General features: G+C 46.4%; 2 protein-coding genes across 3 annotated transcripts in view; both read right to left on the minus strand.

Moving 5' to 3' along the window:
* Nucleotides 1–2,561, minus strand: part of rgs12b (regulator of G protein signaling 12b) — a gene marked incomplete at its 5' end in the record, with an annotated part of 44,779 nt that extends 42,218 nt beyond the window's left edge. Inside the window, 3 exons of the mRNA XM_083692922.1 lie at nt 1–86; nt 820–1,065; nt 1,500–2,561. The exon at nt 1–86 is cut by the window's left edge and continues 106 nt beyond it. Of these exons, the coding sequence (XP_083549048.1) occupies nt 1–86; nt 820–1,065; nt 1,500–2,561 (1,394 nt within the window). The remainder of the gene's footprint in view (nt 87–819; nt 1,066–1,499) is intronic.
* A 3,783-nt stretch (nt 2,562–6,344) lies between these two features.
* htt (huntingtin) overlaps nt 6,345–15,000 on the minus strand; it is a 39,601-nt gene continuing 30,945 nt past the window's right edge. Inside the window, exons 60-66 of one of the 2 annotated variants that reach the window (XM_083693213.1) lie at nt 14,918–15,000; nt 14,408–14,522; nt 13,970–14,183; nt 12,177–12,282; nt 11,805–11,967; nt 10,441–10,601; nt 6,345–10,277 (exon numbers count right to left, since the gene is read on the minus strand). The exon at nt 14,918–15,000 is cut by the window's right edge and continues 108 nt beyond it. In XM_083693213.1, coding sequence (XP_083549339.1) covers nt 10,064–10,277; nt 10,441–10,601; nt 11,805–11,967; nt 12,177–12,282; nt 13,970–14,183; nt 14,408–14,522; nt 14,918–15,000 — 1,056 coding nt within the window. In that variant the 3' untranslated portion in view covers nt 6,345–10,063. Of the gene's footprint in view, nt 10,278–10,440; nt 10,602–11,804; nt 11,968–12,176; nt 12,388–13,969; nt 14,184–14,407; nt 14,523–14,917 lie in introns of both variants that reach the window. The other variant, XM_083693212.1, reaches the window with a different exon arrangement.

Consider the following 15,000-nt stretch of genomic DNA (forward strand, 5'->3'; position numbering starts at 1 on the left):
GAGGTGGGGGGGAACTCCAGACAGCCCCCCGTGTCAGGGTCAGGGGTACACTCAAACCCAAACCTCCTGGCCACCCCAGCATGCATCTGGAGGGACGATGATGGGGTGACATGGTTATCAAAGTTCAAAAGTTCAAAGTTCAACAGCTTTATTGTCTATTATAGTGATGTTTAATATCTATACTATTCTGTATAATATACATGAGGAGTTTTGTTAAGAAATGCTACAGTCTATCCACCATTTTCAAAAATGTACTTTTTTTTTCCTATAAAGTGATTGCTGTCATGACATGTTATGACAGCATGTTATGACCCATTTGGAAGAACAGTATTCATATGCTGTACAACGTGAACATAACCTGCACACGACAGTGCCTCAGAGGTGCCGAAAAGGAGTAATCCCCCAGGATCCCGCTGACTTGGTTAATTAAACATTCCTTCAGGCATTTAACAGGAAATCTGCTATTGTCAGGCTTCTGACTATCTATGACAGCCTTTTTGTGTTATGCTAAGTGGGATCCTTGGGAGAACCCTCCCCTAAACCCTAACCTTAACCATAATTTACTATTACCCTCATCCTTAATTTACCATCACCCTAACCCTAACCTTAACCCTTAATTTACCCTAACCCTTAACTTACCCTAACCCTTAACCCTTAACTTACCACTACCCGAAGCCTAACCCGAACCGTAACCCTTAACTTACCATTCAGCTAACCTTAACTTCTTTATATCTCAACTTCAATTGGTTGAAGTCAGAGTCGGGCCTTCCCAAGGATCCCAGTTAGCACCTACCTACACACTGCCATCCTCTAATGTACCTGGTGGTGGCAGAGCTCAGGGTCCACGATAAACACGTGACAGGAAGTCCTCAGCCCACCCTCTTCCTCTCTGCCGTTGCCATAGTAATGGTCGTCATGGTCATGGTCGTCCGTTGCCTGCATGGTGACCAGTCCGAAGAAGCGGCGGTCATCAGGGCAACAGGCGCTGAAGGCCAGTTTCTCTGCGGGGTACGTGGCGAGGACCTGCCCCCTGTCGCTGCACAGGCGCACGCAGTCGTGCATCACCTGACCACCGTAACCATGGTAATACATGTTAATTAAACCAATAATACATACATCACATGAATTAGAAGTTAGAGTCAGTCAACAACATCACATCCTCATAGAAAATGTAGTGATTTAATTTTGTCTTGCTGCACTTGCAACCACTTGCTTAACTGTATTTTTCAAACACACATACCATTTCTCATTCCATTCTATGCATTACAATGAGCCCGATTTCTACCTCCACCAGCCTCCCCTGCATATGGTATAGTAAGATACAGGTAAACTACATGTTTAAAAACTCTTTCTAAGATAAATATATGAACACTATCTGTGTTGTCCTGAAAGGAGCATTGCCATGTTACACAAAGCATGGCCGCATAACATTATCTCCCAATGTTTTTATTATTATTTTCCATCATTATTCTGGGGGACAAAATCACGATGCTGCCTACCTTCATGAGGACCAGAGAGTGGATCTTCTGCTCGGCCCGGAGCCTCCTCATGCTCCCTCTGATGGCCTGAAGACTGTCACTCTCCAGGCTGGCCCCCGTGGAGGCCAGCTCGATGGAGCCCAGGTACCCCACCATCATACCCACGTTGAGGATGCCTTCGCTGGGCTCCAGGCCAAACACTTCCCCCTCCTCTCCCACCTCCTGGAGCTCCTCCTGGGGATCGTGAGGGAAGTCATCCAGGAAGACCTGGTCGTTGTCGTTGCTGCTGCTGAGGACCCTGGCCATCTCCTCCTCCGACAGGAGGTTGGGGTTGCTGCGGGAGTGGGTGCGGGCGTTCCTGTACGGGGGGAACTCGGGCTCGGAGAGAGGGCGAGGAGGAGGGCGGGGCTTGGAGGAGGAGGAGGAAGAGGACGGAGTAGCTTTCTCTCTGTCCGAGCTGCTGGAAGAGTGGCTGGAGTTCTCGAAGATCATGTTGAAGATCCCTCCGGACTGCATCTCGGCCACCACCCTCTCTGCCCGGTTGATGCCCAGGGCTTTGGAATCCAGCTTGGGCTTGAACCAGCCGCTGCGGGACGCCTTGGTGCCGCCGCCGTTGTCATGGTAACCGCCTAGCTCCTCGTCGCTGGAGCACGAGTCCAGGTGAGACGCCGCTAGCGCTAACGCCGCCGCCGCGCTCCCGCCGGCCCCCCGCCGGTTCCCGTGGTGGCGGTGGCCGCTGCCACGATGGCGCTCTCCCTCGGCGACCACCAGGTGCAGGACGCCCGTGCAGCGTCCAATCAGCTTCACCACGTCCTCGTGGGACGCCTTGGAGACGTTGATGTCGTTGACGGACAGGATGCTGTCGCCAGAGCGCAGTCCCACGTAGTCGGCAGGGCTCCCCTTTAGAATACAGCTCAGGAGGCAGGGCGCCTGGCCCGAGAGGGTGAAGCCATAGCCCGTCCGCCCGCGCGCCACCTCCACGCCCCGGATACGACCCTGGCAGGGAGGGGGGGGCGGCGGGGGTAAGGTGAGGCCACCGCTGTGATGACGCCTCTTGGAGGAGGTGTCAGACTGTCTGAACATCGTCTTGTTTCTCTCTCTGGCTCCTGTCGATTTAATTAAGACTCAACCAGCTTCAACGGCGCCACATGTCAGGGGGACCTATTTTACATGGCTGAAGGACGGACACGGGAACATTTTGAATGTCTCTCTCCTTCTACCTCTCCTTTTCTCTATCTCTCTCTCTGGGGTGTCTGCGGAGGCGTTTTGAGAAGCGGAGCGGGGTGTATAAATGTTGTGGGAGGGTGAGAGCATGACCTCAGCTCCAACACACCGCCGCCAGTGCTCCCATCCTGGTGTGACAGGGACACCTACACAACAGGAGAGACACGTCAGACACACACACACACACGTCCCACCAAGGGAGGCTGCTGGAGGTAGAAGTCGGAGGATGGGCATGGAATGGAATAAGGAATGCGATCAAACATTTGTGTATGGTAAAAACATTATTTCAAAACGCTAACAACTAATTATAGCAATTGTTGTCAGTAAAGGTAATGTGGAATACAGTCATATAAAAATAGCTAGCAGCATTCAGAAATAGTTGGACGCAACGTTCACCTGTCCCGGGCGGGGTTGAAAAACCAGCAGAGCGTATTGTCCAATAGGAAATGATTTCAAAACCGAGGCGGTAAATCACAAATCACCTGCACAGGTGAGAGGCAGGAGCGCATGCATATTACAGTTGCGTGACACAAAAATCATCCTCGCTGCAGCTCTCTCTGTAGTCCTTCTCTTGCTCACAATGGTTGCCTGCTGTCGCAAGACAGGTTGAAAGATGTCGGTAAACCTCTGTTTGTTTCATAACATATTGGTAAACTCACCGGTGAGTCTGAGCAAACTCAAGGCCAATAGCTAACAAGCTATGCTAAGTTGCTGCAGCTATCTTCTGCAGCAAAAAAAATGTAACGGTAAAGCGAAAACCACAATAACCTTTCATCATTACATTTATATTTAAATATTCCTAGATGCGTCTTTGTGTTTACAATAAATTTCACAAGTATTTACAAACTTTTACTCTTTATTTTCCGCAAGTTGCTGGTCGAAATCTACACACCTCGAAAATGCATCCACCCGTGCTTAACTACGGTCCCGCCTTCATTTTCCAAAAGTTGGAATGTCAACGCGTAGCCATGACAACTATAGTGTACACATAACTTTTTTGCACTGTCATTGGCTTACAAGACAGTCAATCATATACAGAACTCTTAGCAGAATGTGAAAAAACGAAAGATAAAAAGTTATTTTGTTGCTATTCAAATTGAGAATTGAATAGCAACTAAGTATCTCATATATTCAACAGGTGTCTGAATTCAATATAAAATGTTTTCAAGAAAGAAACATTCACCTCGCTGAAAGCACAGCATTTACAGTAAGAATATGCACCTCTTGGCGTTAGCTTGACGGCTATTGTTTTCCATGGCGATAACTGAAAGAAGAACAGCTGGCTAACGTGTAACGGTATCGCTGAGTTGTGTCAGATCCATAGCCAGCTAAACGGTGCTAGCCATCTGGTTAATTTAGCTAATTTAATAACGTGCTGTTAGATTTCAACGACATTGTTGGATTGTGAAAAAGCCTTATTAGATAAAGAAACGCCTTTATATCTGTCCAACTGTAGATATAGGCTAACATAAATCGCATAACCTACAAAAGTAAAATAACTGTTCAACCTGATCATTGGTTTAGAGACAGGGTAGATCTACTCTGCTAGCTAAAGTTTGTTTAAATGTATAGAATTGCTTACTGGTCATAAATATGGTCCGTTGATGTTCATGATGCACAATCTGTTGATCCCATAGTTAGTACACACACGGTAAGTAAACAAAGGAAAGACTCAACTAGCGAGCGAAGAGGAGGAGGAGGAGGAGGAGGTGTGTGTGGAATACTTGGGAAGGAGGAGGAGGGTGGGGGATAGTCTGGGTTGGGACTGACTGAGAGAGCAACTGGTGGTCACATGACAAATTGGTGGACTGTCAAGAAGGATGGAGAGCGAGAGAACGAGACAAAAGACACACATCAACCTCATAACAATTTTTTTTTAGAGAACTACCAGAAGTAATTTGCCTATAACGCCTCTCTGCCGGCTTCTTAATATAGATCTATTCAGTCTAGTCTTCTTCAGTTGCGCAGTCTGCTTCTGCTAATCGCTGCTCAGGGAATTGACGGAGCTCAGCCAGGTGCGTTCATGTGATGGGGAGCCTAGTGTGTTGGAGTGGATTCATATCTGCTCCACATACTCCAACAGCGGTCACAGACAGAGCGCACTCTGAGCACTGCTCAGAGGGGAGAGAGGGGCTATTTACAAAATAATAGTCTACTCAATGCTGAACTCATCTTACAAGACAAACGATTGGCGAGTTTATGTTACTGTATCTTCTGTATATGGCTGCATCCTTGATGTTCTTACAATGAGAAATAAATAGGGTGATGGTCTCTCATATTGTGGCACCAGAGTCAATCACATACAGAGTTAGAACAGTTCTACATATATGCAGTCGCATAGGCATAATTTATCCAGGTTAGTCTCATTGAGATAACATCTCTTTTTCAAGAGAGACCTGGTGTGCTCTCTGTGTCTGTGGGTGACTGCAGGCTAAGCCCTTTCCCCTCAACAGACAGATAACCCAGTAGATAAGTTGAGGCAGACAGGACCAGCCAGGGGGGCCTCCTTCTTCTCTGCCAGGGGGGGCTCTCCTTCTCTGCCAAAGGGGAGGGGGGGACCCCTCCTTCTCTCCCAGGTGGGCTGAGCCTGAGCCTAGGGAGGCAGCAGCTGGACAACGGGTCTAGACCCTGGGTGACAGGGGGTCATGTCCCCATAGTCTGTACCTCACCACCACAACAGACTCTATAGTCTGTCCTCAAACACAACACAGGCTTCATGGTAGATATACAGGACATCATCAGCCTCTCGTCTAAGGCCTGTGTTATTATGTACAGCATTAAGAAAGATAAACAAGCTGGCAGGCATTTCCAAGTCAAGTCTATACAATGGAATCATGTCAGCCTACAGCTTCATTCAGAGGTTCTTGTGTGTGTGGTGTATGTGTGTGTGGTGTACACATTAAGTTAAGGAAACAGAGAGACAGTCAGAAAAACAACAACCCGTGGCCTCACTGACCCTCCTTTAATGTTACATTGGACCAGCCCGGTTAATTCTAGGCCCTCAACAATCAACATGGAACTCAACCCCTCAACTCCTGCAGCCTGTTGTATATAGTACTTCACACTCTTCAAATGTTGCACATTGACAAATCCTGTGTTTAAGTCCCTGGTCATCTGGCCAGGCTGGCTGTTCCTCCCGCCAAGCTCAGTGTGTGTGTGTGTGTGTGTGTGTGTTAGAGGATTAGACTGGCCTCAGGCTGGGCTTAACAACCATAATCACCCTAAAACTCAGCTTTTTTATGTGATCAAAATGTCATTAGCACTTATTTGTGTGTGTGTGTGAGAGAGAGAGAGAGAGAGAGAGAGAGAGAGAGAGAGAGAGAGAGAGAGAGAGAGAGAGAGAGAGAGACAGAGACAGAGACAGAGACAGAGACAGAGACAGAGAGACACCCAGTGGCTTTATGAACTATATATCTTCCAAGAGAGCTTTGGGTGTCCAGAAAGGCACTATATAAATGAAATGAATTATTCATTATTGGAGATTAATTGCGCTTAAAACCTTGAATCTTGAAAAAAAGTGCATGACCTAAAAAATTTATAATTGCAAAAAGGGAAGGGAAAAAATCTAAATGAAATCATAAAAGAAAAGATTATAAAAATCATGAAAGAAATGCCAGACAACAAAAAGTCATGCAAAACGAAAAGTTTTCAAATACTTTATTAGCATCATATCTTCTCCAGTAATTGTATCACGTTGAAATATTGCCGTGAAATTAATTTAAATACAGAATGTTGTTTCGTTAAGAGGGACTTATACTGTTTTATGGGAAGCTCCAGACCATAGACATTAGAACATATAGAACAGAATATCAATGCTCCAGACTGCTTCTATTACTAGAATTAGAATTCTATTGAATCAATCAGATTCTATGGTTCCATCATAGCCTCCCGTGGATATAGAAGCCATACAGGCAGAATCATGACCTTCTGTTGTCACATGCTACAGGTCAGAGGTCACCTCCCACCCTGGGTCTGGAGAGATACAGCGTGTGCAGACTTTCCTTCTAACCCAGCACTGTCTCAGACACCTGAACCGAATAGTCAAGATCTAGCTCAGCTGATATAAAGGGGTTAGTTCTGGGCTGGAATAAAAGCCTGCATCTGCTGTAGAGAACTCCAGAAACCGGGTTTGGTGATTGGCTGCTGGTAGAGGATGATGTCATATCCTTCTAAGCACTCGTCCAGCTCAGTTTCCTGTCAACAAAAACGGACCAAAAGTAGAAGAAGAAGAAGGTTGAATCTTCAAAGTCTTCCCTTGCTTCACGTCCTCCACGCTCGCCTCCTTCTCAAAGCTCATTGGAGGTCTGAGGGAGGAACCCAAGATGTTCTCCTTCAATGAGTTTTGAGAAGGAAGCGAGGATAGAGGAAGCAAGGAAAGACTTTGGAGATTTGGCCGAAGTCTCTGAGTGAGGATGTTGTGTTAACTCATACGATGTGAACTCTGCCCCTCCCCCCATCACCCCAAAAGAACTATGGGTAAGCTTATTACCACAGCAGGGGGCCAGTGGCCTGTGTTTTGCACTATTTTTTTCACGAGTCTGAAAAAAGGTAGATAAAGAAAAAGAAAAGATTTCTGGGGCAACTCTTGGAAGATATCTTTCACATATTCTGAAGAATAACAGAAACAGCTGATCAAGAGTCTAAGACTTTATATCCATTTAGATATTTTGTGTTGATTTAGCTGACTATGAAAAAAATTGGCCCAAAGTTGTTGCAAGTTATTATTTGAACATGTCCTGGAAATTCCACCTGAAGTATTTTCTTAATTCTAAAAACGGCTACCAAGCAACAGGGGACTTTAATCATTTATTGTGTGAATACATCGTCACGATGGTCACCCAGGGCAACGATAAGATGTTACATCGCCTTCTGGGAAAGTGAGGTAATGCAGAACGTACAAAGCCGTGGTGCCATGCCGGCCACATTTACCAGAGAATCAATAGAGATGTGAGAAGAACAACGTCACGTTTGTTTTAAGTGCTAAATACTCTATAGTCTCTGCATTAAAGATAGCCCATGTTGACATCTTTAAAATGTTCAAAAACAAAAACAGCTACAACGCAATTTAAAGCTCAGAAAACAACACCACAGACAACTAAAGGACTGTTCCGTTGCCGCGGCAGCGTAGTCGCTTACCCCCGGCGGCGGCGCTAAGCTATGAACTGCGCCTGTTGATTTGTCAAAAGCTGCTGTTGGTCGCTATGGTTACAAGGCTCCCTTTGGATTGTGTTGCTGCTCTCCTCCTCCTCCTCTTTCTTCACTATGACAACGGTCAGTCGTCGCCCTGACGACTGTGACCATGGACATACAGTATTAAGGACTAGGAGAGGGAAGAGCAGAGACAAGGGGTGCATGCGTCAGCGTAGATATACAGGACATCATCAGCCTCTCGTCTAAGGCCTGTGTTATTATGTACAGCATTAAGAAAGATAAACAAGCTGGCAGGCATTTCCAAGTCAAGTCTATACAATGGAATCATGTCAGCCCACAGCTTCATTCAGAGGTGTGTTTGTGTGGTGTGTGGTGTGTGTGTGTGTGTGTGTGTGTGTGTAGACATTAAGTTAAGGAAACAGAGAGACAGTCAGAAAAACAACCACCCGTGGTGTCACTGTCCGTTGTTGGGTTTCTTCATCTCTCATCTCATTTGTCATGCACCATGGCTTGTTGTCATTTTACAGTTACACGTTACTATTTTTACACATGATTTATCAAGATTCTCCATTAAAAGATGACTGCAATGTACTTCCAGTCCCTATAATAGTAATAAGAACAATTACAACTTACATCCTGAGAATTAAAACAATAACAATAACAACAACAACGACGACAACAACAACAACAGATGAACAGATGAAGGGACAGGTGGGTTAGGTCGGTGCATGGGGATCATACCAGGTCGGAACGAGACAAAGAAGGACTGGACAGCGGTGATGTCATAAAGGAAAACAGGAAGTGTACTGTCCATAGGAGCCGACAGGTTCTGATCGGTTCATTCAGTTGCATTCAGCTCCCAGTGCATTTTCCGTACGCTTTATGACATCATCGTCTCATTCTCCTTCTTTGTATCGTAGAGTCGTCATGGATACTAGGCTAGGCCCTCTGCATATAGAGACAGGAAGCATAGCAACATGCTAACAGTGAACACACAGGGTGAGATTCAAGAGACCCACCTGACCAGCATCCCACTAGGTCAACTCCTAAAACTGACCCTAACCAAACCCTTAACCCTAACCCTAACCAAGTGTTCACCGGTTCAGAAATTCAACATGGGTTTGCTGGTGAGGTGTGTCCCCTTAGTATCCCCCTGACCTTGCCAGTCTGCAGTGACACATCAATCGCAGCTTTGCAAGATGCAGAGACATACTCTAACTATTAAGAGAGATCCTTCACTCTGAATGATACATTTTCTCTCTCTCTCTCTCTCTCTCAAAGAGTAAGAGAGTGAATTTAATTTAATTAAAAAAGAAATACTACAAAGATAGATAGCTAATTATTGACAACATCAAGCAGGCATATTTAATCCTATGTGTCCGAGTTGAGCCTCTTGCCATTTAAATCATTCATTTGCCCTCTGTAACAAAAACGCACTGAAAAATAGAAGTATTGAACTTTTTAAATCTAGTAAATACTTTTTCTTTGTGTTTTTTTTTTTTTTTTTTTTCATTCATTAACATCAAACAGCTCAAGCAAGTCCTCACAGGAAAATATACACATCCAGTTTCATACTTCCATCTTCTTCTTCAGATGAATATTTTTTTCTTTACTCGATATCAAGGTGCAGGAAGTCACAGACCTACGGGTCAGAGTGTCGTCGTCTGTCGAAAGGAATGGTCCATGGGGGATGGTGGGTGCAGGTGGAATCGTCAAAGCATTAGGAGCCAGTGTATTTCATAGTGCTGAAAGACCACCTCTCTCTCTCTCTCTCTCTCTCTCTCTCTAAAGAAAGGTCAGAGAGTGAGAGTGCAGTTTCTGGAGATACAGTAACAGCTATCTAGTGTGTCCTAACTCTCTAAACAGGTTTCCCGCTTCTCTATGTCCTCATTTCCACTGATAGTACCAGGTAATGTTGGTTTTTCGCTTGTTTAGATTATTTAAAATTCAGTGGCAAAGAGGGGACATAGGACGAGGCTAGATGATTTGGACAAACTATGCATCTGTCATTCTAATCCATTCAACTGGTCTGGTCTCTCCTTCAATCTCTTCTCTTGCTCCCCCACCCTCTCTCTCTCTCTCTCTCTCTCTCCAGGTGTTCTCTCTCTTCCTCTCTCTCTCTCAGTCTGAGGTGTCCAGGTGTTTTAGACTGCAGACAGTCCTCTCTCTCTCTCTCTCTCTCTCTCTTCCACTCTCAGAGTGAGGTGTGTTCAGAGTGATGTGTCTAGGTGTATGGACTGCAGACAGGCCAGTAGCTGGTGGTAGGGTGACCCGGGGGAGGCCACGGTCTCAAAGACTGACTGGAAGGCCCTGCGGTCCAGCTCCTCGTCTATCTGGTGCCTGTAGAAGTCCATGGCCACCAGGCAGAACAGGCAGACGTCCACCACCTCACTGTTGCCCATACGACTGATCACGTGAGGAAGGCTGGGGGGACAGAGGGGTTAAGGAGCAGAACACACACTATCGGTCTCAGACACACGCGCACGCATGCACACACACACACACACATACACCGTGCACAGACACACAGACAGACACAGACAGACACAGACAGACACACACACACACAGTAGACAGTAGAGGATACAGAGCAGAGATCCACTGGGAGGTGGAGGCGGAGATGAAGAAGCAGGACAGGCTCCACATGGCCATGGCCACGGGGGTGCGCTGGGTGAAGTTGGACAGGGACAGCAGCACCCAGTCACGCACCATTGATGACTGGCCTGTCGCATGTAGGGTCTGGAAGACCTGGGGGGGTGAGAGAGAGGTGGGGGGTGAGAGAGAGAGAGAGAGAGAGAGAGAGAGAGAGAGTTAGTGTGACGGTCGCAGCTACGCTCCGCCCGGGTCTGTGTTTGTTGTTGTGTGTGTTCTGTGTTTGTCTCCTCAATGTTGTGCAGCAGACTCCCCATGGTTCGAAGGCTCCGCCCACTTCCTGGTTGGTAGAAATTCGACCTTCTGATTGGACCATGTTGATCCTACCCATTCCACCAATCAGCCCAAGCCACATGGACTATAAACAGCCTGCTGAGTCTGTGTTCTGGAGCTGTGATAGCTCACCACCTTGTTTGTTTGATTCAGAGATCTTGTTTAGTGCTCAAAACGCTGGAAGGCGAATGCTGTGATGCGTTTGTCTAATGAAGTATGCATTAGAATAACCCGTCATTCAAATGAGTGCAGGTCCTTTTCATGATGTCCATTGCCACCCTGCAACCTCACAATGTTTCTGAATGAGCTGAGCACGTCATTCTCCCTTTATACCTAATTTGCCAGACACGACAAGTCCCTGAGAAGAAGTAAAGCTTCTGTCATTGTGAACAACATGTTCTTCTCCTGGGATTCTATTGAACCTCAGAGAGACAGACACTGTGTTTTTATCGTTCTATTGAACCTCGGAGACACAGAGGCCGTGTTTTTTTTATCTTTACAACCTTCGTTTGACGAGTCTGGGTTCAGGCTTTGGCCGCAACTCTAAACATTGCCGTTGCCATGGCAACCTTTTTTTCTTTTTTTTTGGAAACAACTTGTTTTTGCAAGGCAACCACAACAAAGTGGTTGCTACATCAGTGGTCTAGCTACATCTGAAACACAATAGTCCACGGGGAGGCTGGTGAAGGTAGAAATTGGAGGACGGGCTCATTGTAATGCATGGACAGTGTTGCCAGTTAACCGCAGAATCACACTGGGGGTTCAGTTGCATTTACAAGCCATTATAAACAGCAATATTCAGAAACAATTTGCTCATTATTTATCTTATGTGTTCCCCCTGCGGGCTTTGAATTACAGTGCAATAAGAAAAAGACAAATTCAATAAAGCACACTTTAAAATAGTAAGTCTTTAACTCACTAACTGCAAAAGAATTCTGGAGCACTCACCACCGAGAGTGCCAAGTGTTTTCTGTAAGTCTTGAATAAGTCAGTCATAGACATATTTGTTCATCCACCACTACTGACCTTGTAGACGACGGTGGCCATGAATTGTGGGTAAGGCTGCTGATTGGACAGGAACTCTCCGATGACCTTGTTCATGACATCCTGCGGAGGGAAGAAGTCGTCCAGGAACTGCGGCAGGATCCTGGCCACCACCCGCGCCTCGCTGGGGAAACCCTTACGGATCCTGGAATACCGCAAAACACGGAATACCACAACAAACCCCTGACATCACAACAACACACGGAATACCACACATGATAGAGTCACTGCCAGAGTGTAGATGGACTGTACATATCTGTGTGTGTGTGTGTGTGTGGGTGTGTGGGTGTGTGTGCATGAGTGTATATGAGTGTATGAATGAGTATATGAGTGTATGAATGAGTATATGAGTACCTGTCGAAGAGCACAGAGACCCTCTCCATGGCCACAATGACGGACTCGCTGTCAGGGGCCTGAGGGTCAGAGTGGCCGGGCCGCCCGGGGCTGGCCTTCTCCTTGCCTGAGGAGAAACCAACAGGACCAGCGGTGACCGCCAGCGCGTCCGTAACGCCAACCTGGCCCTGACCTCTAACCTCTGTGACCTCTGAACCCGACGCACGCACCGCTGGGAGGAGGAGAGCGTGACCGTGGTTAAACCGAGGTTAATTAAAATGTGTGTAGTGTTGTTGGTAACTCTTCACATAAGGTGCCCTTTATAAAGGGTTAATAAATGATTAACAACAAACTGTGAACCCTATATAAAGAGCACCTTAATGCTAAGTCTTAACGTGCTGTTAAACCGGTAGAGGGAGTCATTTTACAATTAGGTTACAATCAAAAAAGTGGTTGGGAGGGGTTTACATACTGAGCAGGAGTGGGGAGTTTGACCGTCTTTGTGGTAGACTAAAAGAGTAACAGGATTTGGGGTCAATTCAGGAAGTAAACTGAAATCCAAATTCCAAATTCCCTCAAAGCTTTTCGATGACAAACATTTTGAATTGGAATTGGAATTTCAGATAACTTCCTGAATTGACTGAACTGAAATGGAATTGACCTAAGCCCTGAAGAGCACAGTATTTTGCAAGTGTCTGCAGGTCTGTACATATACACATATGGTTAGTGTGGTAAGAATATGACGGTTGAATAAGTAATAAAGGTATAGGAAGGAGGGGTTTAACAAGGGAACTTGCTCTCTCTGCTCTCCTGTCTGGGGGGAGATCATTAGCATGTTAGCGGTAGATCATTAGCATGTTAGCGGTAGATCATTAGCATGTTAGCGGTAGCTTTTTACAGGTGCGTTAACATGCTAGTAAACAAATGGGTGTATCTCAGGGGAGGCTGGTGGAGGTAGAAATCGGAGGATGGGCTCATTGTAATGCATGAAATGGAATGAGGAAAGGTATCATTCCATTCCATGCATTACAATGAGCCCGTCCTCCGATTTCTACCTCCACCAGCCTCCCCTGATGTATATCCAAGATCAAGACCTATGCAGGTAACATACAGTCAGGGGGGTGTTTTTAGAGTTTATAACCAGTTGTGGAAATGGGGGGAAATAACCCATGGGAACCGGGTTCCGGGAGTGAACTAGTTGTTGGTGTTCATTTACTTTAATTTCAGCTTTCAGTTTGCCTCTGGACCCACCAGGGTTCCCCAAGTCAATTCATTCCATTTTCACCACTGGTTAATACGTGCAGGGTGAGCTGGCCGTTCAGCGATCGGTTGGCGATGTCACTCTTTAACACCTACGAGTGCTAGAGGACGTGTTGTTGTTATGCTACATGCTAGTTATGCTACATTCTAGGTACTACATCTCTGTGTGCCAGGGGAGGCTAGTGGAGGCAGCCTCCGCTGCAGTGTGCACATACACTACAAGGTAATATTCGCTATGAGGATACCTTTCTACATGCTACTTTTACACCTGTGTATATCATGCAGGTTTAAGATAATAATAATAATAATAATAATAATAATAATAATAATAATAATAGCACACAGGGAACGGTCTTACCATGCAGAGCTAAGTAGCTAGTCATATTACCAGACAGTATATTAGCAGGCTAATTAGCATTACAGGTGCTACATCTCCAACAGTCTTACCAGTGTACATGCAGGTTCTAAGCTAGCTAGCGTTAGCAGGTCACATTACCAGACAGTATGTGTATATTAGCAGGAGGCTAGGTGCTAACAGTCTCCAACAGTCTTACCAGTGTACATGCAGGTGAGCATGAGTCCCAGTGCGGCCATGGCTCGGTGAGGGCTGGGGATGTTGACCCGGTCCACGCTGAGTTTGACCAGCGCCTCGGCGTCCATGCGGGTCAGCTGCTCCGACAGCAGGAGGCGCTCCAGGCCTCGCAGCACACAGTGGTAGATGACGGACGGGGTGGCGTCCTCGCTGGCCGACACCATCACCCCACACGTCTGGGGGGGGGGTATTGTGAAGGGGGGGGTTATTGTGAAAGTGTTATTATGTGGTGATAATTGTGAGGGGGGAGAGAGAGAGAGTGAGAGAGAGAAATAGAGAGAGTTGGGAAGGGGGGGATGGGGAGGGGGAGGAGAAAGAGGAGAAAAATAGGGAATTGGGGAGAGGGAAGCAGAGAGATGGAGAGAAGCAGAACACACACACACACACACACACAGCTCACCTGGATGACTCCAGCTGTGAACTCAGCCCCTACGTCCAGAGGATAGTTCTCCATCATGTAGAAGGCCACTGCACACATCACCAATACGTGCTGCTGGTTGTGAAGGTTCACACAGCTACAGGAGGGAGGAGACACACACACACACACACACACACACACACACATTATAAAGAAAGAGCATCATGTAGTGGTAGAGAACAGAACTGTACTCACACACACCCACATCCTTCACATCTAATGCGCGTGCGAGTGTGTGTGTGTGTGTGTGACCTTTGGGGCTAATTGAGACTGATGAAGTGATGTAGGTGAATGAGAGAAAGGTCATCTAATCCTTCACTGCAGGACACAGAGACTGGCATTTACCTCATAGGAAGGCAAACACTTAGGACACTTCAGAGTGTGTGTGTGTGTGTGTCAGCGTGGGCTCTCTCATCATTGATAAAGATTAGAAGATTATGCTAATGACACAATTAATCAGAAAATGAAAAGCGTGTGTGTGTGTGTACTCACTGTGCAATGGCCCTGAGGTTAGACAGCAGGTACTCAGACACAGCAGGTATGAGGATCTTGGCTGTGTCGTCTAACAGGTCACA

This window comes from Argentina silus (assembly GCF_951799395.1).
Source record: "Argentina silus genome assembly, chromosome: 21".
NCBI classification, from domain to species: Eukaryota; Metazoa; Chordata; class Actinopteri; order Argentiniformes; family Argentinidae; genus Argentina; species Argentina silus.